This window comes from Erpetoichthys calabaricus, chromosome 11 (assembly GCF_900747795.2).
Source record: "Erpetoichthys calabaricus chromosome 11, fErpCal1.3, whole genome shotgun sequence".
NCBI classification, from domain to species: domain Eukaryota; kingdom Metazoa; phylum Chordata; class Cladistia; order Polypteriformes; family Polypteridae; genus Erpetoichthys; species Erpetoichthys calabaricus.
This window is the reverse complement of record NC_041404.2, coordinates 7,900,832-7,925,841: the sequence shown is the minus strand read 5'-3', so window position 1 is coordinate 7,925,841 and position 25,010 is coordinate 7,900,832. Positions and strand designations below refer to the sequence as shown.

General features: G+C 36.0%; 1 protein-coding gene across 2 annotated transcripts in view; it reads left to right on the top strand.

Annotated features, from left to right (window-relative positions):
* pcdh1b (protocadherin 1b) overlaps positions 1–12,176 on the top strand; it is a 391,663-nt gene extending 379,487 nt beyond the window's left edge. Inside the window, exon 5 of one of the 2 annotated variants that reach the window (XM_028812656.2) lies at positions 5,452–12,176. In XM_028812656.2, coding sequence (XP_028668489.1) covers positions 5,452–5,837 — 386 coding nt within the window. In that variant the 3' untranslated portion in view covers positions 5,838–12,176. The remainder of the gene's footprint in view (positions 1–5,451) is intronic. The other variant, XM_028812657.2, reaches the window with a different exon arrangement.
* The last annotated feature ends 12,834 nt before the right edge of the window (positions 12,177–25,010 follow it).

Below are 25,010 nucleotides of genomic sequence, written 5' to 3'. Positions count from 1 at the left end.
TCGGTATATACTGTAACACTGGGAATTCAGAACAGCATTCAGGGATCTGATTTACTTGACTTATGACATTTTGCAATCAAACATATTGGGATTAGTGTTAGAGAACTCAACAAAAATAGCAGTGCTATGTGTGGACAGCTAACTTAGGGGAATTTCTTGGGCTGCTTGGAGCCACTCTAGAAGATGAAACCAGGAAACACAATAATTGAGGAGAAAAATAAGAAGTGGTTTTTAGAATTTTTAAAAGAATAATTTCATTTTCCTTGTTGAGAAGGTTGAATAAGCCAGGGCTTGCCATCTTTCCCATTCAAGTTAAGATGTCATTATGATTTGGAAATCAGAAGACTGGACATCATAAACTGCTTTTATAAACTGCTGAGTTTATTTTTCATGGAAGGTAATTGCACTTTCTTATCCTATCATATAAGGTACTCAACCGATTTAACTTCTCCTGTTGGTGAAGGTTGCTGATGCAATGCGGCACCTATTGGATACTGCTGTTTATGTTTGTCACAATAATTATGAAAGCCATTTGATTTACCTATTTATAATTGAACATTGGCTGTTCATCTCGGCATGGACAGCATAGTGCCATGGAAGCTAATTTTGTCACTTAATATTTGTTTGGCTTCCTCATTTTGGCTGAATTGTCTTTCGTCTTTAGTTTGCATGTTCATCCTTATATGTGGGTTTTCTTCAGGTTCCCTTGCTTTTTTCCATAGATATTGCAAAGTTGAATCAAAATTTAGAAAAAAATGTTTAGAAAATGAATACATGGATTGCAATGCTGTGAAGGCAGTTTGTTCAATGTTCTCATTATGGTTGTATATAAAGAGAAATGAGCAAATCCTCCTTACATAAATGCTTAATCTCTTCTGCCTTTTTCAAGTACTGTACAGTAACCAGAGTTGTATGTCTTCATTTTCAGAGGAAAAAAAAAACCTTCCTTGTGTATTGATTGATTAGTTCTCTGTAACAGAAGCAATTTATGCAGCTATTTGCTTAAATGTCATTTCACTCTCGGCTCTGTGGAAGTTGAATGTGCTTTAAAATTTTATTGTTTCCGTCCTTAATATGGTTTGTTACATTGTTATCAAACATTTTCAGGTCTAGTAATTTGTTAAAAAATGTTACAGGTAAAAACAATTCTACAGTGAAATTACCCAACAAAGGTTAATTAAATTGTATTGTATTGTACATTAGATGCCACTATGATTTGCTTTTGTTGTTATTATGATTGTGGCAATGCATCAATATAATTTCTGGACAGCTCGAGTAAAAGCTAATGAATTTTCTGCATATTTAGCCTCAGTATGTAAATAGGTCAAAAGTAAATACATGTGGAAAACATTTGACTATTTCTCATTATATGATGTAGTACAGTACTTCATAATCTCCTAATTTATCTAGTCCCAGACAAAATAATTAGTATTATCTACTCAATCTAGTGTTTGCTGTTGGTAATCCAGAGTTTGTTGTTTTCCTTTTAAACTTTTTACACCTTTCCTGAGTAGTAGGGTGTTGTACCGTGTTAGGCATTATGGATGTAGTGAGATGTTAAGCAAAATGACACGTTTTATTGGCTAACTAGAAAGATTACAATATTGCAAGCTTTCAATGCAACTCAGGTCACTTCTTCAGGCAAGATGTAAATCAAAATCATATTTTAATCTTTCTAGTTAGCCAATAAAAGGTGTCATTTTGCTTAACTGATTTTCATCTTGCTTGATGAAGGGGCCTGAGTTGCCTCGAAAACTTGCATATTGTAATCTTTCTAGTTAGCTAATAAAACGTGTCATTTTGCTTAACTTCTTACTACACCTTTTCTTTAAATTTAGTTATTGTATTTGTTGCCATTTTTAATACACTCAGATGCATAAAGAAGAAGGACGCCTCACGTCTGGATAAACTGGTGAGGAAGGCAGGCTCTATTGTAGGCACGGAGCTGGACAGTTTGACATCTGTGGCAGAGCGACGGGCATTGAGCAGGCTCCTGTCAATCATGGAGAATCCACTGCATCCACTAAACAGTGTCATCTCCAGACAGAGGAGCAGCTTCAGTGACAGACTGCTGTCAATGTCCTGCTCCACTGATAGACTGAGGAGATCATTCCTCCCCCAAACTATGCGACTCTTCAATTCCACCTGGGGGGGTAAACGTTAACATTATTCAAAGTTATTGTCTGTTTTTACCTACATTTTTATTACTCTTTAATTTAATATTGGTTTTTTTTTGTATCAGTATGCTGCTGCTGGAGTATGTGAATTCCCCCTTGGGATTAATAAAGTATCTATCTATCTATCTATCTATCTATCTATCTATCTATCTATCTATCTATCTATCTATCTATCTATCTATCTATCTATCTATCTATCTATCTATCTATCTATCTATCTATCTGATTCTTGAGCAATGCATATCAAGTTGTCTGTTGTTGATTAGTAGAATTAATTATACCATATATATATATGTCCTCACAGGTGGCGCAATGGTAGTGCTTCTGCTTTGCAGTAAGGAGATTGTGGGTTCGCTTCCCGGTTCCTCCCTGTGTGGATAGCGCTTTGAGTACTGAGAAAAGCGCTATATAAATGTAATAAATTATTTAAAATTAATTATACCACATTGTTTTGTATGAACGGCACTGCCTCGCAGTAAGGAGTTAGCTTCCCGGGTCCTCCCTGCTTGAAGTCTGCATGTTCTCCCCGTGTCTGCGTGGGTTTCCTCCCACAGTCCAAAGACATGCAGGTTAGGTGAATTGGTGATCCTAAATTGTCCGTAGTGTGTGCTGGGTGTGTGTGAGCATGTGCCCTGCAGTGGCGGGATTTATTATTTATGTGCTGGCTGGGATTGACTCCAGCAGACCCCGTGACCCTGTGTTAGGATATAGTGGGTTGGAAAATGACTGACTGACTAACATTGTTTTGTTCCATACGCTTCTAAAAAATCACACCACATACACAGAAAACATATGTCAATAAAAACAGTAAGAATCTTATTGGATGCCCTAGAGGTGTTGTCAGGCTTTTTTTAATCGTTATACAGTCCTGAAATTTTTTATTTTATTCAAACAGTTAGCCTTGTAGTTTCTAAGCAGTTTTCAGTTCCTCTGTTGGTACATACCACTATATTTCTAACACTGTTGATACTGTAGGTGACATGCAGTACTTCTATACTCATTGCTTCATTGGATGCACTACTCTCACCTCTGTTTTTAAATATGTCTGACCAGTGTTGCAGCATTTGCTGTAAATCATTTTCATCTTATTAGTCTTATTTTTTATGTTGTCTTAGAATTCTTTTTCAAGCTTGTGTGTAGCTCAACACACCATAGTCAACGAGGGCTATAATCTAAGAGTGCATGAAATCTGTGTTTGGGAGATGAGAGTGAGAACAGTTTTTACGCATGGTTTTAATTAAAATGTTAACTTTCCTAGAATAATAAACAGAGACATACATGATAAGACAAGGGCAAAAAAGGAGAAAATGTATAATATGCATGTATATTCTGTTTTATTATTTGCATAAAAGTCATCACTTTTATTACGAAAAAAAAGTAACATCCTCTAGAAAATACATTTTGAAAAATGAAAATTGAACAAGAGGTATCATGGTGGCACAGTGATAAACACAGCTGCCTCATGACTACAAAGGCCTCAGTTTCATTCTCTGGTCCAGGCACTGCCTGTGGGAACACTCTGCATGTTGTTCCTGTGTCTACATTGATTTTCCTCCAGGGGCTCCAGTCTTCCTCCCATATGTTAGGTCAAATGACTGTATATTGACTGTAAATTGCCCCTGACTGAATCTGTATCCTTGTGGGATTATAACCCTGTGATTGACTGGCACCCCCATCCAGGGGTAGTTCCTGCCTTGTGCCAAATGCTACCAAGAGAGACACAGACTACCAGTGACCCTAAACTAGATTAGAAAATAGATGGGTGAGAATGATAAGCATTTCAGTGTTTTTCCTAATACTCAATGCTCAGACACTAAGAACAGTTTTTTTAATATCACACTATAAATGATGTAAACAATTTTTTTTATTTGTCTTTACGTCTTCCTTTAGTCTTTAAAGGTGTGTTTATAGTAATGGGATCATCTGGTGCAGATCAAATACATGTATGCAGTAACTCATTATATATACTATTTCAGCATAGTTCAGAATCAGGAAGGAATTCTAAGTCTAAAGATCTAACCCTCTGGTGCCAGGTAATGAATTTAAATTATGCATGGAAGCGAGGGCATCTTGCACATTTTGGGAAATAAATGTCTCCCCAAAGATTTAATTTTTTCTGAACACCAAAAAGTGATTTCCCGTCATGCATGAGGAAGAAGGCTATTTCCTATATATGAATTGTGTGGTTTTTTTTTTCTAACCTAAAGTTTCTCACTTTTCCTAAACTGAGTGTTGCCTCTGTATGCCTGATTGTAAGATTATTTCATGAATAAATATTACTGCATATTATTTGCCAGTCACCAGGCAAGTTAAAGCTGACTGTGGAAATCAGTGCTTGGAAGTTCAGTGCTGCACAAATCAGATAAAGTACAAACTAAAGCAAAGTTATCACTTATGGCAGATCTCTGCAGCAATTTGTAGCTAAGGAAAGAGAAGGTTGAATTTGAGGGGAAAAAAGTTTATCTGTAGTATATTTCCATTTAAAATTCATTTGTAATATTCAATTCAAAAACCTTTTCTGTCTGAATTAACAGCAAGATTATGAAGAATGGTAGCTTTTTTTAATAATAAGATTTTGAAAACACTCTGTTACAAACATTTCTAAAGCATTTTACAATATTTAAATATGTCTTACTAATAAAATATTTATTTGGTATTTTTCAGTTACTAGAAATCAAAACCAATTTATAACAGTGTGTGGCTTACATCATGCATATTGAAGGATTTTAAACTGGAAATAACTTCATTCTGGCAGCTTACATTTGTAGCTACAACATGGGAGCTGGCTCTCTTCTTCACTAAGCCTGTGGTAAAGATATAAAAGATAAGGATGGGGGGGGGGTTATAATTCAAAAAATAAGGTCTCTTGCTAAAAGGAAATAGGAAAACATAGGATGCCTGCAATTTTAGAAATACATAACCAATTTAATTTATTGTAAATAGCTGGCAGAGGCATCTTATCACTTTTAAAAAAAACATAGGCTCTATTATAATTAGAAACTGATCATCGTCAGCTTAGTGTGCATTAGTATTTTTCTTGTGATGGACTAACCTAAAGTTTGATTCATTTTTTTGTATTTCCGTGATAGGCTCTTTGGTTTACTGCAACCCTTACTGGATTTACACTACTTCTGATAAAGTATGGATGAGCGGAAACCTGATTATGCTGGATATGAAATTTAGTTAACCTTTAAGAAATACAGTATTGGCTAAATAACTGGAGCAAATGTCAAGATAAATTATAACTGATTTGTTTATGATTGTTCTTTTTCAGACTTAAGACCGCTGCCAGATGTTGCCATGACTGGGAACTGTACTAGGGAATGCACTGAATTTGGACATTCTGATGCCTGTTGGATGCCAGGACAGCCTTCCCCAAATCGCAAGACCAAGACCACCCCTAAACTCTCTACCTTTGTGCCTTACCAAGAGAGGGGGAGTCAAGACCGGCTGAGCAATGGAAGCCCACGGCTTATGGAAGAACGCAATGCTAAGGTTACTAATCTTCGCTTCCTACCCCCATACAGTGCCTTCTCTAGTACTAGCCATGAGCCTGGCAAGGACTCCCCAATGGAAGAAATCCCTCTCACACAAGCCTCTGAATTTCAACAGGCTACTACTCCTTCAGCCCAAAACTCCAAGCGAGAGATTTACCTGTGAAGAAATATTTTTTTCTGTGCCTGCCAGTCACAATATAATGATCATTTTAAAATGGCTATAGAATCCAAAAAAGGAGCTAGTGGAAAATCAGATGTAGGAATGTATGCAGAGCCCTAATTCAATTTTTACATGATGTACGGGAATAAAAATTTAACATGGGAAATTTTTACTTTTTTTTTTTTTTTTTAAAGAGCAGGACACTCTCAGTGCAGTGAGGATTATCTACAAGTTTTTGTTTTCTGTCTTGCTGCTTGGTTTTCTTGACTGTGGACCTGTCATTTCTTCGACAAGTTCGAGAAATTCCAAAGGTGCAATCTGTGTTGTTTTACTATCACCCTGATTTCATACAAATAAATCATTTTGCCTAACAACAAGTCTTTTGAGCAGCAGGAAATGGTAATGATATGATTTTAAAACTGTACAGTGCTGTAAATACAATCTGGATGGTGTGCACACATCCGATTACTTTTTTTTTTCCTCTTATGCTGTAAAGAGCTTCAGAGTTCTAGTTTTTATTTGTGTTACAGCTCAATTAAATTAAAATTACTATTTGTTACCTTCACCCATGTACATAGAGGAACTTACTTCACAAAGAAAAAGTTGTTCACATAATAAGAGAGAAACAAATTCAGGCAGTTGACTGTATTGCATTCATTTAAAATTATTTCAAAATGTGGGAAAGGAGCTGCTGTCACCTTGTGATCTTTGCCCTCTACTCTGTTCAAGTATTCTCTGTTGGAAAAGATGGACTTTGAGTGAGGATGTGTTTTATAAATATTGAATGAAAAAAGGGTATGTTCAGGTACTTATGTGTCAGCACTGATTTAATATTTGTTTGCTTCTTTCTATTATTTCTTATTCAAGTGGCAAATGTATGGAGCCAATAATAAGAACCAGAGGTACTGCATTGTGTTTTAATATAATTTGGAATTTCCTGTATCATTCTCCATTTTGTCTTTAAACTTGGCCTTTCTTCGGATCTATGCTTTAATTACATATGAAAATACCAACACCTTGATGAACTATTACCTTGTTTTTAAACATCAACCAGTGATTGATTAGCAAAGTACCCAAAAATAATCCAAACAAGTCCATTTATGTATGGTGTAAAATGGTGCATTTCCCTGCATGCTGCTTTTGAATGAAGACTTTACATTACTGTATTAACACCATTCTTTCTCTGTGTTTCTTTAAATCAGGGAGAGGGCTTTTCAGTTGGAGAATTCAAACAGTGTAATTTGCCAAAATTTTAAATGTATCTCGAGACAAATCACCTATACAGCACTTCTGTTTACTGGTGGGGCACAAATGTTGCTGCTGTGGTACCGGAGGCCAGGACGGGGTGGGAGGGTAAATAGTGAGGTTTACAAATTCTCTTTTAAGTAACTACATGTATGGATAGGGCCTGGTATTACTCAAAAGCACGGTCATGAAGGTGTGTGGAGGAGATAGTAAGTACAATTAATATGTTGTTCTCACTTTTATGTCTTCTATATCAATTATTTTGGAGATAATATTTGTAAATACTGTTGTAATGTTAAAACTACTTATTTTAGATAAAAACAAGAAACAGTGCACTTACTACTGTATCCCAATGGTGTTGCCACTATTGCTCGATCTCAAGATCTGGAAAACTGCATTGTCCTATACTTTCCATTTGAAACAAGTTTCAGGTCCAATTTCCGTTTCCAATATAACAACAGAGTTGAAAGTGAGTAGTAAAAAATAATGAATATACAACAGGTTTTCAGAAAGAATATCATATAACATACTCAAAAATAGGAAAAGTGATGAGGCAGGGCAGAATTTGTAAGAAAGGACTAAAACAAAGAAAAGGTGTTGCGTAAATCACTTTTTGACATGATACTTGTAATAGGAAACATGTTAAGACTGTTGTCAGCTTTAGTTGCAAAAAATAACTCACTTGAAAGGTTTATCACAAAATCTGTTTCATCTTTAAATTATCTTCTTTATCTGCCAGAAAGACAATCAATTTAGATAAGCCAATTAAATGTCCAGGCATGGATATAAAAAAGCACATCCCCACACTCTTTTCAGCCACTTACAGGCTCTTGTTAAAAAAAAACAAAAACCTTACTGTAAAGTAGTTTAAAACTGTCTATGTTCAACACTACTGAACAGTATTTAGGACACTTCTCAGTTGAGCCATGGTGCTTGTGGTTTTCAGTCTCTCCTTCAAGAGTATTAACTGACTGAAATTGTTTAACCGATCTTCTTTTACTTCAATCCAATGTGACAACACCAGCCTGTTGGATGAATAACCGATGAATTATTGAATGCACACGCTGTATATCCTCTACCCACACCACACTTCATTCCTATACACAATTTTTACAAACTTTTAGTGAGGTATAGAATGGGTTTTCTACTGGACAAAGAATTGCTTAGACAGCATGCCTGCTATGGTGTTGAAAATCATTTTGTAAAATTCTGGTTTCTATTTCATCATAATTATCCACAAACAGACATATTTTAGGGGCAGGGGGCGTATGAGTCAGCCAGACTACAATTTCCAAAACTGAACAGCTTTTCCAAAATGTTGTGCCATTTTTTAAATAACAAATTAGAATTTTTATAAGAGTGATTTAGATGCAATCAGATTAAAAGTGGTTTGTGATTTGCTTGTGATCTTGTCTGTGCTGTCTTTAGTGCTCTGTTTTCACAGTGTGTGTTGGGGGGGGGGGGCACGTGGTGGTCATTCACTTTATACTCGAATTAATAACAAGCAACCGACAAAAAAAGTAAACTGGTAACAGCAGGTTGTGACGTACATGAGAAGAGAAAAGTGGCTCCTGATTCTTCGTACCACAGAGACATATACATAAAATATGCTTTAAATTGGGTAAAAACAACACTGCTTTAATTTTGAGCAATTTTCAAAAAACAAACCTGGCTAAATACTTAAATGATCTATTTGGACACAGTTAAAGGCAAGTAAAGGACAAATCCTTGATTTGTGCAGAGAGAATATTTTATTTTTTTATATATAAAAAGATATCAGTAACTGCTTTGTTTTTCATTTTTATTGTTAGTATTTTGGGATTAGCTTTTAGTCCCACTTGTAATACTCTTTGCATTTTTTTATATTATTACATCCCAGAGTTGCTTTGTAAATGATGATGTTCTTCAGAAATGATAGCGGTGTCTTTATTTGACATTGATACAACTTGATAGTTCTGTCACCTCAACATTAAACAATTTCATTTTTGCATGAAAATATTCTGTAATTTGTCCTCTTCAGCATTTATAGAAGACATGACAGCAGATGGCTCTGTACCATATTTAATTAAAAAATACAGAAATGTAAATGCTCATTTGTTTGTTTTTTCACACTCATTTACCTTGCTGAAATAAATAACTTTATTTGAAAAAAAAAAACAAAATTTTTAAATTTTAGCCTTGATGTCTTTATCTGAAAAAAACTTTACCTCTAAATGTTCCAGTCTTACATCCTACAAAAGTAAGATGTACTGTTAGATAAAACTGAGTGAATGAATCGTAGCTGTAGACAACGGGTGCTGGACTCTAGTTTCCCTGCGGCATGCCCCCTCACTTCTCCACTGTTATCTTTTACTATGGGGCACATTTCTTATAATTACGCTATAATACGTACACACTGGGGTTTACAATTAATACATAGAAATAAACATTTCCTTACAAATAAGAGGTAATACAAATACTGAATATAGTACCTAACGATAGTATACTATTAGAATAAGGCAGGGACAGTACTCATTGCTAGGTACAGTAAAGTAATCCCGGCCTTTGTTATTAGTGGGACAGCTGGTATGTCTCTAGTAAAACAAAATATCAGTTAATAAAACTCAGTAATGCATTTGCAAAAATGGTGGCTCTATTTATTGAAATATTCCTAACATATATAGATAAAAAACAGCTTTGTTGTTTAGAAGAACCAACAAGTGCCAGACGCTACAGGTTTTCTCAGCTAAATAATACATCATTTTAGTAGTCCTGTGTCATTTTATACAGCATGTTCATATGCATTGTGACTATGTTGGGGGGGATGGGACAAATTACTAATTTTTATGGGATTTGTATGAAGAAGAAAAAACTTGGAATTTTAAGAAAATGTTCTAATTAAAAAATCATAACTGTTGATATTTTTTAAGTACATACACTTATTATCATGTACATTTTAGCAATTTCTGTGTTGGAGAAAATTACATCAAGCAAGGTCTTTATAGGCGCACATTTTTAGCATATTGTATCTGTTTTATCTTTGTATTTTGTCTTGTTTAAAGAGACATAAATTACATATGGTAAGGGAATGCCTCCATTTTCCTAATCGTGATTGGGCATGTTTGGCTTAAAGCAAACCTCAGAATTTTCTACAACAGATTCAGCTAAATTGACTTTCTACATAAACAGTTGTTATGTTCTCGTTGTGTTCATTTATTTCTGTCACATACCAAGTGTTGAGTGTGGGTCCCTGGCTCATGAACAGAAGAAAAAAATAGTTACCAGACTTTAATAGAGCTGGCAGTAATATCCTGAGCTGCAGTCTGAGCCAAAGTTCTTCCGTGCTCACATATGCCTAAAATGGGGAAGAAATCTCAGGTACAGAATGATGTAGTTTACATGTATATTAAATTCACACCAGAAAGCAGAAAACATACTGTTATATTTCATCTGCAGTATATGGAAGGAGCCTGTAAAAAGCTCCTTATTCCATTATTTGTATATAAAATAGACTCCCATCCAAGTTCTGTCTGACCACAGAGATCTAAATTATTAAACCAAGAGGAGTACGATTTCCAAAACAAAAAAATACTGAAGGCCACGTTTTTTAAAGAGTCTGGCTTGAGAGTTTAGAAATACAACAACTTGATTGCGTACAAATAAAGCTTTTTTCATTTCCATCCCAATGTGCAAAAGCCTCTTTAGCATGAACAAAAGTAAATTTTATTTTTGTTTTGTTGGTTTCTTTATTGTCAAAAATGATGCTGTTATATGCATATACGTGTAAACCTGTCCTTTTTTCACATAGATAAAATGGTTCTGGGTTTGTAAATTAAAAAATCTGCATAAAAAGGCAGTCAGTTTTTTTTTCCCCTTAAAATTAGTTTAATACTGAGCAGGTGAATATTTTATGTACAGTATTTTTCAAAGTGCTCAATGTATGTGTATGTAAATGTACACACCCACAGATACTCAATACCTACCCTTTCTGGTGATACAGGATTTGTGTGTGAGAATACCTATACTATAAAACGTAACGGAAATAACCTAATGGAGATAACACACACAAAGTGTTTCTCAGCTTGCACATGAAATAAAGCATATTTTAAACATCCAAAAAGGGCTAAACTGAGCCAAATTTAGTTAGTCGATCTATATGTATTTGCAAAATGAAATATCATTTTGAGGACAATAAAGATCTTAGAACACTTGTTCAGCATGTTTTTAAATATATGCCCTTGTAAAAAAAATATGAAGATATACAAAAATTCAAACTCAGGAGTGTTATTTTAGTTTGTTACTTAAGTGTATTGCATTAATTTTGCTTAGCTACAAAAATAAAACGTTTATTTACTTTTCTTTCTTATACCACTTCTTGAGTTGTCTGTTGCATCAAAGTAGTTATTTAGCACCATCTGGAAGATTACTTAACTTAGAATTACATTTTAATTAAGTAAAGAATGGAACAATATTTAAAAATAAAAAATTAATTAAGAATCCATATTTTGTGCAACTTGTTTATTTAAGGACACCTATCTGAAAATGTATAGTATACGACATATCAGTGTAATGTGACAAAACTCCCTTAAAAAAACTATATACGATATATAAGAAAAACCTGACTGCCTTATTAGAAAAACTTTGCAGAACATAAAATTTGTAGCTTAATTGTTGGTTCTATTTATATAGGAATAAAATGCTTGTGATGCCTTGTTTTTTGTACAGTTTTATGTACATGCAAGTGTAGCTTTTATATGACTTAAAATACTATGGCAAATTGAAATATGTAAACTATTTTTAAGATAGGGATCAATAGGGTGTGATTGAACAGATTCTTGTTACGTTTGTGTGAACGGAGCCATGGAACATGTTTCCTATAATTATTCACTCGCTTCCTGTCTTTAAAGATTTTTTGCAAGCAGTGACCTCCCAAATCCTTGATTTCTTTCTGTCTCCTCTGTTATTCTTCCCTTTGTTTCATTTTGTTCTGATCAGTATAAGCATGTTGGAATAAAACTAATCGTGGTCTTTTATTTTTGCTGAGCAAATCAAACAGAGAATCTCTTGTAATTAGCCCTTCTTCCTTAAAGCTTTACAATAAAAAATAAAAAAATAAAAGTGGTATTCGGTGTGTTATTTGTACGTATCGTATGAAAAAAATCACACAATTTAGAACAGTGGTTCTCAAGTTCAGTCAAGGGTACCAAGCCCAACTTGCTGCAGGTTTCCTTCTCAACCGACTTCTATTTTCAATTGGACATTTTCTACTATTGGAAATCTGAAATTTACCAATATTCCTGTGTTTTGGTATCAATTCAGAAATTACAAAACTGGATTTACCAAACTTTACTGGAATGTAGCTTGTATTGACGTATGTTACCTGGGGTGATTTTTTTACCTTGTCATCTTCATTATCATGGTTTTTCATTCCATTTTTCCAGGTGTTCTCATTACGTAAACTGTTTTTTTCTAATGAACATGCTAGTAGTCTAACACTGAAGTAGTTGCAACCTTTCAGCACTCCATGTTGTTTGCACTGGTGTCTACAACACCGATCTCTAAACGTCACTATTAGGAGGCAGTTAAGGGAGTAAGCACCACAGAAAAAGGCAAATTAATAAGAAAATTACAAAAAAAAACAGATTGAAGGAGGGCGATCCTGAATGGAGTGTTGGTTCATCATTAAGGCAATCTTAAGCACAAAAATTTAAATGTACATTTTAGAAGTGAGAGTCACTCTGAGCTGCTTCTCTCCTTTGTGCCCTGAGATGTCACCGTTCAATCCATTTCTTCTGAACCTGCAACAGGACATTAGAATTAAGGTATCATCACAGATGACAGAACAAACAATAGGCCTTTTTGAGATACATTATCGATAACCTATATATGTGCTGGATGGACAACCAGTTCACTAAGTGTGGTTAAATGTTAACCTTGTCTTTATTTCCAAATTGCTAGGTTTATTTTTCCTGGAATCTGGATTGACTGGAATTATGCTTTTCTCTTTTTCATTCTAGGCTAGGAAGAACTTGACACTTTTATAATTTAGCTTTTATTTATTAATATTTGGAAATGTAATGTGTAAAATTATCAATTTGTGGAAAAATACACACATTTTCCAATATACAGTACATGTACAGTGGTGTGAAAAACTATTTGCCCCCTTCCTGATTTCTTATTCTTTTGCATGTTTGTCACACAAAATGTTTCTGATCATCAAACACATTTAACCATTAGTCAAATATAACACAAGTAAACACAAAATGCAGTTTGTAAATGGTGGTTTTTATTATTTAGGGAGAAAAAAAAAATCCAAACCTACATGGCCCTGTGTGAAAAAGTAATTGCCCCCTGAACCTAATAACTGGTTGGGCCACCCTTAGCAGCAATAACTGCAATCAAGCGTTTGCGATAACTTGCAATGAGTCTATTACAGCACTCTGGAGGAATTTTGGCCCACTCATCTTTGCAAAATTGTTGTAATTCAGCTTTATTTGAGGGTTTTCTAGCATGAACCGCCTTTTTAAGGTCATGCCATAGCATCTCAATTGGATTCAGGTCAGGACTTTGACTAGGCCACACTCCAAAGTCTTCATTTTGTTTTTCTTCAGCCATTCAGAGGTGGATTTGCTGGTGTGTTTTGGGTCATTGTCCTGTTGCAGCACCCAAGATCGCTTCAGCTTGAGTTGACGAACAGATGGCCAGACATTCTCCTTCAGGATTTTTTTGGTAGACAGTAGAATTCATGGTTCCATCTATCACAGCAAGCCTTCCAGGTCCTGAAGCAGCAAAACAACCCCAGACCATCACACTACCACCACCATATTTTACTGTTGGTATGATGTTCTTTTTCTGAAATGCTGTGTTCCTTTTACGCCAGATGTAACGGGACATTTGCCTTCCAAAAAGTTCAACTTTTGTCTCATCAGTCCACAAGGTATTTTCCCAAAAGTCTTGGCAATCATTGAGATGTTTCTTAGCAAAATTGAGACGAGCCCTAATGTTCTTTTTGCTTAACAGTGGTTTGCATCTTGGAAATCTGCCATGCAGGCCGTTTTTGCCCAGTCTCTTTCTTATGGTGGAGTCGTGAACACTGACCTTAATTGAGGCAAGTGAGGCCTGCAGTTCTTTAGACGTTGTCCTGAGGTCTTTTGTGACCTCTCGGATGAGTCGTCTCTGCGCTCTTGGGGTAATTTTGGTCGGCCGGCCACTCCTGGGAAGGTTCACCACTGTTCCATGTTTTTGCCATTTGTGGATAATGGCTCTCACTGTGGTTCGCTGGAGTCCCAAAGCTTTAGAAATGGCTTTATAACCTTTACCAGACTGATAGATCTCAATTACTTCTGTTCTCATTTGTTCCTGAATTTCTTTGGATCTTGGCATGATGTCTAGCTTTTGAGGTGCTTTTGGGTCTACTTCTCTGTGTCAGGCAGCTCCTATTTAAGTGATTTCTTGATTGAAACAGGTGTGGCAGTAATCAGGCCTGGGGGTGGCTACGGAAATTGAACTCAGGTGTGATACACCACAGTTAGGTTATTTTTTAACAAGGGGGCAATTACTTTTTCACACAGGGCCATGTAGGTTTGGATTTTTTTTCTCCCTAAATAATAAAAACCATCATTTAAAAACTGCATTTTGTGTTTACTTGTGTTATATTTGACTAATGGTTAAATGTGTTTGATGATCAGAAACATTTTGTGTGACAAACATGCAAAAGAATAAGAAATCAGGAAGGGGGCAAATAGTTTTTCACACCACTGTATGTTTTCACTGGGTTCTTCAGTTTCCTCTCAAAGGAGCACAGCATGTGAAAGTCTTGATAAAAAACAAAATGAACAGAATAAGCAGCTGTTTTAATTAGACGATCCATTTTCTTTTGCATTCTCCATTATTGATTTAAATGTTGAGATGGTGTGGTTGACTTAATACTGACATGAACATAATATAGGAACATGAAGGCCTTATAGCTAAAAGAAACAGTGTTCCACATTAGTTACATTTATTACTGAAGGTCTGCATCTTTTTATCTCAGTGTGTGCTTCTGAGTATATGGATTAATAAGCTCCTCAAATATAACATAGCCTATGCCATTTTTCATTTTCGTTTACAAAAGAAGAACCAATGTTATCCAATCATATTTTTTGTTCTAGCTCTGAGATTTACTGTAATATTTTAAATAAACTGTAAAATAATTATTGAGTGACTGGAACAGCCAGACAATAAAACATTAAAAGTCAATTTTGCTTGAACCTCAAACTGTAGCTGTAAAATGAAGGAATGAAGGAATTTTAGCACAGAGTTCAAAGGTTTTTAATAAAAGCAAAAGTAACATCCTGATTATGTCTGCAAGCCAATTTAGGTGCATCCCAGCATGGATACAAACCATTCTCTCATTTTGGTCGGGCAGATGGTAATGGCTAACCAGAAAGTGTATCTGGCTTCAAAATTGGTAGAATCAATCATTTAGTTATTTTCCCAAATGCTTATTGTTTTTTTAATTATTATTATTATTATTATTATTATTATTATTTGTTCCCTGCTATCACTAGTCTTGTGTCACTAACAAAATCATTTCACATGGCCAACTCCAATTATTTTATATTATTTCGTTGTACCCTCGTTTCAGATCATAAAAACATTCTTCCTAAAATTTTTCATTCTCACTTTCAATCCCATGCCTGCAGATGGAAATTTAGTCTATTACTGATAAGTAAGTAATAAGTCTGAGGCCACTTATCAGATAGACCAGTAGTCCTTGAGTTCAGTCCTGTCGTTCGACTGTGGCTGCAGGCTTTTATTCCAACCAGTTTCACAAATCAATGAGTCACTTGTACGTCTCATTGAACTAATTGTTTAATTAACTGACCTTTTTTTCTTCTCTTATTTTGCAATACTTCTAGTATAATTTACACTTAGAAGAAATTCAGATATTTATATATTTGCCATAGTTTTAAACACTTAACTTTTTTTACCTTTTCCTTTTTATTAATCCTCCTTTTTCTGTGGCATTTGCTCCTTTAATTGTATCCAAATACAATGAAAACCACAAGAAAAGTTCATGACCAAACTAAAAGAAGTGGGAATTCAAAGTGTGGTGTGTAGGTGGGTACAAAATTGACTTAAACACAGGAAGTAAAGGGTGAGGGGAACTTTTTCAGAATTAGGTGATGTTAAAAGTGGTGTCCCTCTAGGATCAGTGATGGGGCCATTGCTACATAAAGGACCTGGAAAAGAAAATAAACAATAAGCTTGTTAAGTTTGCAAATAACACAAAATTAGGTGGAAATGCAGATAATGTAGAATCAGCTAAATTGTTACAGAAGGACCTGGACAGCATACAGACTTGGGCAGATTTGTGGCAGACAAAATTTATTGTAAGTAAATGTAAGGCATTACATATAGGAAGTAGAAAGGTTAAGATTAGAATTCTCAATTGGAGGCTTGAAACTTAAAAACTTACTTCATGAGAAGGATTTTGGAGTCATAGTGGACTCATTATTATCTACATCAAGGCAGTGGACAGAAACAGTCAATAAGGCTAATAGGATTTTAGTTTATACCTATTATGATATATGGAGGGCAAGTCAAGCAAGGTTATGCTTAAATTATATAACAAACTAGTGAGGAGGCCTCACCTGAAGTACCGTGTACAGTTTTGGTGTCCATATTACAAAAAAGGCATATCAGCACTAAAGAGTGTCCAGAGATGAGTGACCAAACTGATTCCGAGACTGAGCGGTATGAGCTATGAGGAGCTGAATACATACATAACCATTCAAACATATCTTACTGTGTATTTATTTCATCATTTTTGTCACATGGTGGCACTTTTGTGGCACTTCTTTAAATGCAAATTGAATAACCAAGCTGCACTTCGAGCCCTGGAACTATTATGATAACCTGCACAAAATATCACTCATGCTCTTGTCATATAATGCATTCATCCTTCTTAAATATTTCAAAGCTTTTTATTTGGTTTATGTTAAAAATAAATAAATAATCCAAGCAATCCCTCAACTACCTTAATTCTATTTTGAGGTGTAAACATTCAAAGAAAATAACTGTTCAAAGAAAGAATTTGTTCAACATTAATGTTATTTCAGGACTGCTGTAATTACAGAATTTAAAATTTGCTACAACATCGCCATGTGATCTAGTGATGTCAGTACTACTTTTATTCTGTATTTTAGGTTGCGGTTTACATAGGGTTATAAATTTACAGGTTTAGAAGGCTGTTATTGTCGCTTGTGCTGAGTACATTGAAATTCTTACTCGCATGATCAGATCATCATGCCAATTTATAGCAGCCACAAACACCTTGTCCCACGGTTTTAGAGGTATATTGAGATTAAATGTAGTGAGAGTAAATACAGGCCGCACAGTCGAGCCCACACAAGCGTACAATGTGCTAAATCTAAATAGAGACAATAAAATAGACTTTAAATATTAAGCAATTAAACACCCCTAACAAATGATTAATAACAATGCTAATGTTAATTTAATTTATCTGGCATAGTGCTGCAGCAATTTAGGGATTTTTTTTTAATTATTGTGTTTATCACTACTATGTTTAGATGAAATTTGCCTATTAACACCTCTTCTTTGATCGCACCTTAAAATACCCCCTCTTTCCCCAAAATGCTACCACAACTGAACAGATATAAATTGTAAGAAGCTGCCACAAGTAATTGCTTCTTTCTACATCTTCTTCACACCTTAATGCTTTTCCCCAACGGCTTGCACTTCCTGTAAATATTGAAACGTCTGGTGTTCAGCTTCTAGCTGTGGAGGCCTCCCAGAGTCACAATTGTGAGAACTGTTCGTTTGATGCCATTAACTGCAGATGTTAGTAAATGTGACTTATCAAGTTATCTTACAGTTTTGATTTAGTTACTGTACATACAATATATGTAGCTTTGTTAGATTGATTCATGAAAGTCCGAATATTACCTCTCTGTCCCTCACCCAATCCACTTTGTCACTTCCGCCCATTTAAAGTTCTTCTCCAAAAGTTCTGTATAGCCTCACCACTTCCCATTATTGGTCTTATATCTCCACTGCTCTTTCTTTCTCCCTTAAATTCTAGCCATAAGCATTCCTTTCTCTCTTTTCAGTGTTTTCTCTTCTAGACCTCTTTTCCCTTTCTTATACAGTATCTGTCCAGCACAGTATATTTTCTTTAAGGACAATTAAAATTGTCCCTGTCCTTTCCTGGAGATAGACTGAATCTATATTCCAAAAGCCAACGTCACACTACACGACTCATAGTCATGGGGTATGTCAAACTTGCTGGACCATGTCAATTAAAATGACTGAAAATTGCTGGCCTCTTTTCATAACAGCCAATAGTGAGCTGCCTGACAGAAGATATATTCAGGCTTAATAAGTATGGAGAGTTCAAGCCACAGTCTGTGCCCATTATATCTGTCATTCCTTAATGGTACGTGAAACACAAGACATCAGACAAATGAGTTTCTCTTTTATTTATGAGGTACAGAATACCAGTGCTCTTTATTCCTCATCGCTGCCCTATATGAATTGTACTTCCAGATAAGCATTCATTGGTTGTCAGCTCTCATGCACACAGAGCCCACCCCCTACGACTAAAGACAAAATCATTGGAGCATGTTGCAGACTACTTGGGCTGAGTCATTACACAGTCAACTTCACAGACGCTCGGCACCAGCTCCTCCGACTCGCTATTAGTTGCTAAGATTATGTAATGAAGGGTATGACTGAAAATCACTGGAAAAGTTGCGTAACGTGACATAGCTTTGAACCAATGAAAATCTTCCATTTATACATTACCAGCAAGCCCGCGATTCTCGAAAGAATTGCAGATCCGAAAATGGCAATCACTTTCTGTTCCTTCCGATACTTGGAGGGATGAAATATCATGGAGGGTGGGTGCGTCCTGGGAAAGTTCATTTAATTAAATAAACATATTTGTACTAAAGCGGTTTCTTTTTGGAGCTGTGACTCATCTGGTTCTGGTGTTTCAGAAGGGCGTTGTAGGTGCCTTTGTTTATTGTTTTTATCCATGCAGTCTCTTTTTTGTTTTTCTATGGCTGTGTCATCAGCGAGAAGTCGTTTGCTGATGGCGGCGGATTCGCGTGCTGAAGTGACCATGGCGGCGGATCCGGGCATGGAGGGCTACATTACTAAACGAACATGGTATATGCGGTGGTGTGGGCCGTCGCGTTCGGGCGGCTGTACAACCTGGTGTGCATGCTTTACCTCAGGTTTAGTTTACAGGTCATAGCCATGGTAAAGTTTTCATTTAATTAAATAAACATATTTGTACTAAAGTGGTTTCTTTGTGTGGGCGCCTTCGTTCATTGTTTTTATCCATACGGGCTCGTTTACAGGTCGTAGCCGTACGGGCTCGTGTTTGTATTACTAATCGTTGAGCTCCTTCCATTTGGAGCCGTGACTCCTTTGCCTCTGCTGTGTCAGAAGCGCGTTGTGGGCGCGTTCGTTCATTGTGTTTATCCATACGGGCTTGTTTTGTATTTCCATTAGTTGAGCTCTTTCATTGTGGAGTCGTGACGTCTTTGCTTCTGGTGTGTCTGAAGCGCGTCGTAGGAGCCTCCGTGTATTGTTTTTATCCATGCGGTCTCGTCTTTGTTGTTCTGTGGCTGTGTCGTTAGGTAGAAGTTGTTTACTGTTAGGAAGCATACTCCAACTTACACACACTGACTGCTGGCACAGTGGATTAGAGCAGGTGTAGTTTACAGGATGTGGTGTTTGGGCGCCACGCACTGACTCTGGGAACTACGGGCTCAGTTTTGTATTACAAATCATTGAGCTCTTTCGTTAGTTGAGCTCTTTCATTGTGGAGCCGTGACGTCTTTGCTTCTGGTGTGTCTGAAGCGCGTCGTAGGAGCCTCCGTGTATTGTTTTTATCCATGCGGTCTCGTCTTTGTTGTTCTGTGGCTGTGTCGTTAGGTAGAAGTTGTTTACTGTTAGGAAGCATACTCCAACTTACACACACTGACTGCTGGCACAGTGGATTAGAGCAGGTGTAGTTTACAGGATGTGGTGTTTGGGCGCCACCCACTGACTCTGGGGACTACGGGCTCAGTTTTGTATTACAAATCGTTGAGCTCTTTCCGTTATGTGATTCAAATATGCCACACAGACCACTGGCACAGTGGATTAGAGCAGGTTTAGTTCACAGGTTGTGTTGTTTGGGCGCCACCTACTGACTCTGGGAAGCCGCTGGGTTTGACTCTGAGGCGCAGTGCGCATGTGGTGCGTCCGCCGTCAGTGCATAAATTAAACTGTGGTTTAGTAGTATAGATTACCTCTCAAACTGTGCAACATTCCATTTCAAATAATAATCGCTGGTTCTCAGCTGTAACAAATATCTGAAATTGGATGTTGCCTAAGCAATAATTGGTATTGAAAGGTTTGCTTTATAAGTCCTCCCCCATCAAACTTATTTTCAGAATTATTATAAACTGAGGCTCCCTTGTTGACACGTGTGTTTTCTCCCTTTTTTGCTTTGTGTTTTTCCTCAGAATAATACTGAAATGATTGATTTGAAGGTGTATGGGCTGGTGGGGAGTTTGAATGTGTATCGTTTCCTTTTATTCTTTTATTATAATGCCATTTTTTCATATTTACATACCGTAAAGTGTATTTTTGGAAATGCATTTTTAGTTTTGATTTGCCGGAATTTTCCCCTTTTTTTCTTTCTTTTCTTAACATATGCTATCAGGCCTGCTAACACAAACGGTAATACAGACAGTGAATGGCACATATGTGTATGGACTGGCTGTTGTGAATAATAATACATTTTCTAATCAATCTCAGTACATGCTCAACAAAATTCCAGTTGTCACTTCACCTCTGCTAAAGTAACAGAAACTTTTTAAAGCTTACATTAACTTGTGATGCTTATCTGACACTGACAATTTTATATTATAGTATGTACTTGACTAACGGCAGGCAATGTGACAGTGGTAAGAAGAATTATACATCAGAATGCACAACTCGTTACACAAATGGAGATGGGGAATGGCGGTTTAAGACCAAAACATGTATCGCTTCCGTTAGTAAAAATCAAGAAAGTGTGGTGGCAGTGAGCTAAAAACACAAAAAACTGTCAAGATTGGAAAAACACTGTCTGACTGGCTCCTTTGATTTACACTAATGGGAAAAAAATAATCTTTGAAACCATGTTGAGCCCATACATCTATAGGCTAGATGTTGTGGTGTAATGGTGTGTGGTGTGTTTTTATGGTGTGCGCTGGTTTGGATGATATACATAGAGCAATGTTACAATAACAAAGAATATGTAAATATTGTTACCAACCATACTTATCCCTTTTATGACTGCAGAGTACCCATCTGTGAATGTGCTTTTTCAGCAAGATAATGCTTCAATCCATAAGGCTAGAAAAGCCCTGGAATGATTCCAGGAACATGAGACTGGATTCAGCTTAATGCAGCAGTCCACCTCTGTCACCAGATGTCATTCAAATTTAGCATCTGTGGAATTACATACAACAAGCTTTTGAGAACAAAGATCCTTCACCAGTTATTTTGTAACAACTACGGAAAATACTGTGGTCAACAAAAGCCAATATGCCTGTGCCACACTTTCAACAATTTCTGTAATCAGTTCCCCAATGAATCCAGGTTGTTACTAGTGTTATAATTTATTTTCGGGTCTATGATTCATCATTTTCTACATAATCTTTATATTATTTTTTTATTAATGTTATTGTTTTGACGTCATGTGTTGCTCTTCACATGGCTTGGGAACATTTTATATATTATTTGCATGGTGACTATCGTAGTATTGTCAGCTACATTGCTTAGATGTTCCCACAACACATGAGGATTGCATCATTATGTAAAAATGATGATAGCATGCTAGCTTCAATGTTTGAGCTATTGGAGTCTGTTAAAATACCTGGTTCAAAAGGAGAAATAAAGTAGCCCTTCAATGTATATGTTAAATTTGCTTTAGTATTTAAAGTCAGAAAAATGGACGTCCTGATGTAATGTTTTATGTATACTACAATGAAAGTGCTATTCAAGAATTAAAAATAGACAATGTTTAGCTAGAGCAGTCATTAAATACACATGATCTGGGTTTGTGTGAGAGAATACACCTGTCCTTCCTGATCAGGGTACGAGAGATTAAGAATGAAGGATAGTCATTTTAGAGGCAAGAAAATCATTTCATATTGACATACAAGCTTCTAGACTGTAAAACAAATTAGCTGAGTAGAAAAGCAAGCAAAGATAAAATTAAAGAGTGAAGCTACACAGTAAAACGTTCAAATTTACTGAAGTTATGGACCATGCTGTGCCTTAACCAATATTTCAGAAGGACCTTCACTAAGAAAATCCTATTTAATTACCAGAAGCAAAACGCTAATACATAAACTGAGTAATGTCGAAGCGAAAATTGTGAGGACTTTACCTGAAATAAAGGTTCTAGGAGTCAGAGGATAGGCAAACCGAGTATATAGCTTTATTGCAATAAAACAATAACACGGACTCAACCCAATACGGCCAAATTGGGCTGAGCCCCGAACAAGCAAAAAATCACAGTTTATATAATCATTTCTTATCATCTTGACCTCATTTGAAACAATGCCTTTGCTGTCTATTCTGACTCACTACTCCAGCTGGCTTCTCACGTGCCTACCATGACCATCAACATTTTCTGTATTTCGTCATTGGTATCATTCCTTGCTTCCTGGCCTTCAAACAACAGGTGTTCTTCTTATTCCCCCTTCTTTTGTCTTTGGGTAGTTTCTGTACGTCATTCTCTTCCTGCTCTATCTTTCTAAGTTTCCCAATATTGGTAATTTTGCTTCTAGCTTAACTAAAAAATGCAATATGACTAATGTCTTTATTTAACTATTTGCTTGACATATCTTATTTGCTTGTCATGTCTAATTTATGCTAAATCTAATGCTTCAGAAGCTGTTAATTACTTTTATGTCTATTTATGCTAATACATAAAAATTATTTTCCATAGTAAATTCAAAGAACGGGAACGGTAATCAAAACCACTATTTTGCATGAGCGCTGGTTAATTGTATTGCAACGTATCAGCTTGGCAGACTCAAAGCAACCATACTATTGGCTTTCAATGTGGTGATGTGACACAGTTCAAATAAAAATGGAAAAAAATATATAAAACTTTCTCAAGCAATAAAATAAAATTTAAACTCGAAAACTGAAAATAAAACTTCAAAATATCACATTCCTGTCTCAACTAAGCAGAAAAAAAACTTTAAACTAACAAAATGGAATTCCCAGCTCTCCACACTTTCTTTCATACAAGTGGACCTACAAGCATGGTAAAAGTTAGCTGTTATAGTTTTGGAATTACTAAATTCCATTTTTTGACATTTATTTATTATACACTTTGATGCGGTTTCCTAGCTATGACAGTTTATTTGACCTCATATTTTGCTGTGTATTTTAGCTCCGGAGTTGGAAGACCAGATAAGTATTGAGGGGTTGATGGAACAACTAGCAGATTTTCTGTTGGTGTTGAGTTTAACTCATACCCCATGGAAGTTTCTCCTGTATCTTGTGAGAGATTAGAGATATAGAGTCTTAATGGATCTTGTTCAAGAACTTAATACATAAGGCCTTATTGGGCTGTGGTATGATACCCGTCATCAGGCAAATGTAGGGAGGATGAAGTGGAGGAAACATTGGTGGAGGTTGGGTGTATCTTTTTGGCTGAGATTGAAGGAGTGACTAAAGAGCTCTCTAGTGGGAAGGATGCAGGGGCAGATAAGATCCAAATGTAAATTCTGTTTACATAAAAATGTTTTATTTGCTACTATCAGGGTGGAATATAAGAACATGAAAAAAAAATCTAAATCCAAAACTAATATTTGAAAGCACAAAAATAAACAAACACATAATGCATTGCTGTGCTTTCCAATCAGCTGAAATGTATACCATTGTCATGACCTGTCCGAAAGGCAGTCACACAGGAAAATCATAGAGGTCATTAGGTGTGCCCCCTTCTCTCGAATCATGTTTCACTGGATTTAAGGTCCACTACACAGAGAAGGTTTCAGCAGTGCATGTAATGTCTTACACGCCACCTTTCCTTTCACCAGTGACTGAGGCTTAGCCGTTTCTAAACGCAAAATTATTATTACTAAAATCATTCATATAAAACTCACTTTTTCCCTATACGAGCCTATTCTGTCAACCTCAGAGGTATAACTCCGATAGGAGTCACACAAAACAGACTTGTACTGCGACAGCTTATCTTACCAATCTCAGAGTTGTGCCAGACTTACTCCTACTTATCTAAAACATTTATCTAAAATCATTAAAACCCTAAAATTAATAAAGATGCCATAGATTCCAAAAATCTAAACACACATACCATCAAACTATACTGTATATTCAATGCTTATCTCATTAGAATAAATAAATAATGGCATTATTAATATCTTGCATATTGTAATCTTTTTAGTTAGCCAATAAAAGGTGTCATTTTGCTTGACTTCTCACTACATTCATAATGGCTAACACGGTACAACACCCTAGTATTAAAGTACCACTAAAATGCTAAGAATAAATGAAAAATCTCATATTTAAATAAAAGATCTAGTCGTCTTTTCCCCATTCTATAATCTGCCACTTTAGCTACAGTATATCCACCAGCTTGCTTCTTCCAATGCACTTATCAGTTTTTTTTACCATTTGCCTTAACTGACTTGCTGAGAAGCCAGACTCTCTCAGTAACAATGTTATCGATCTAGCTACAAAGCCACGGCAACTTACCTCAATTGCCTGTATGTGCACAGCCCTTTATTGTAGTCCATATACACCCTAACAGGTGGTAGACCCTCTCACTTTTCTCCACCAACTACCCATTTGGAAGCCCTAAGAAGGATTTCCATAGCCATGGTAAAAAACAACGGAGAGACCAAACACTCAGCAATAATGTCA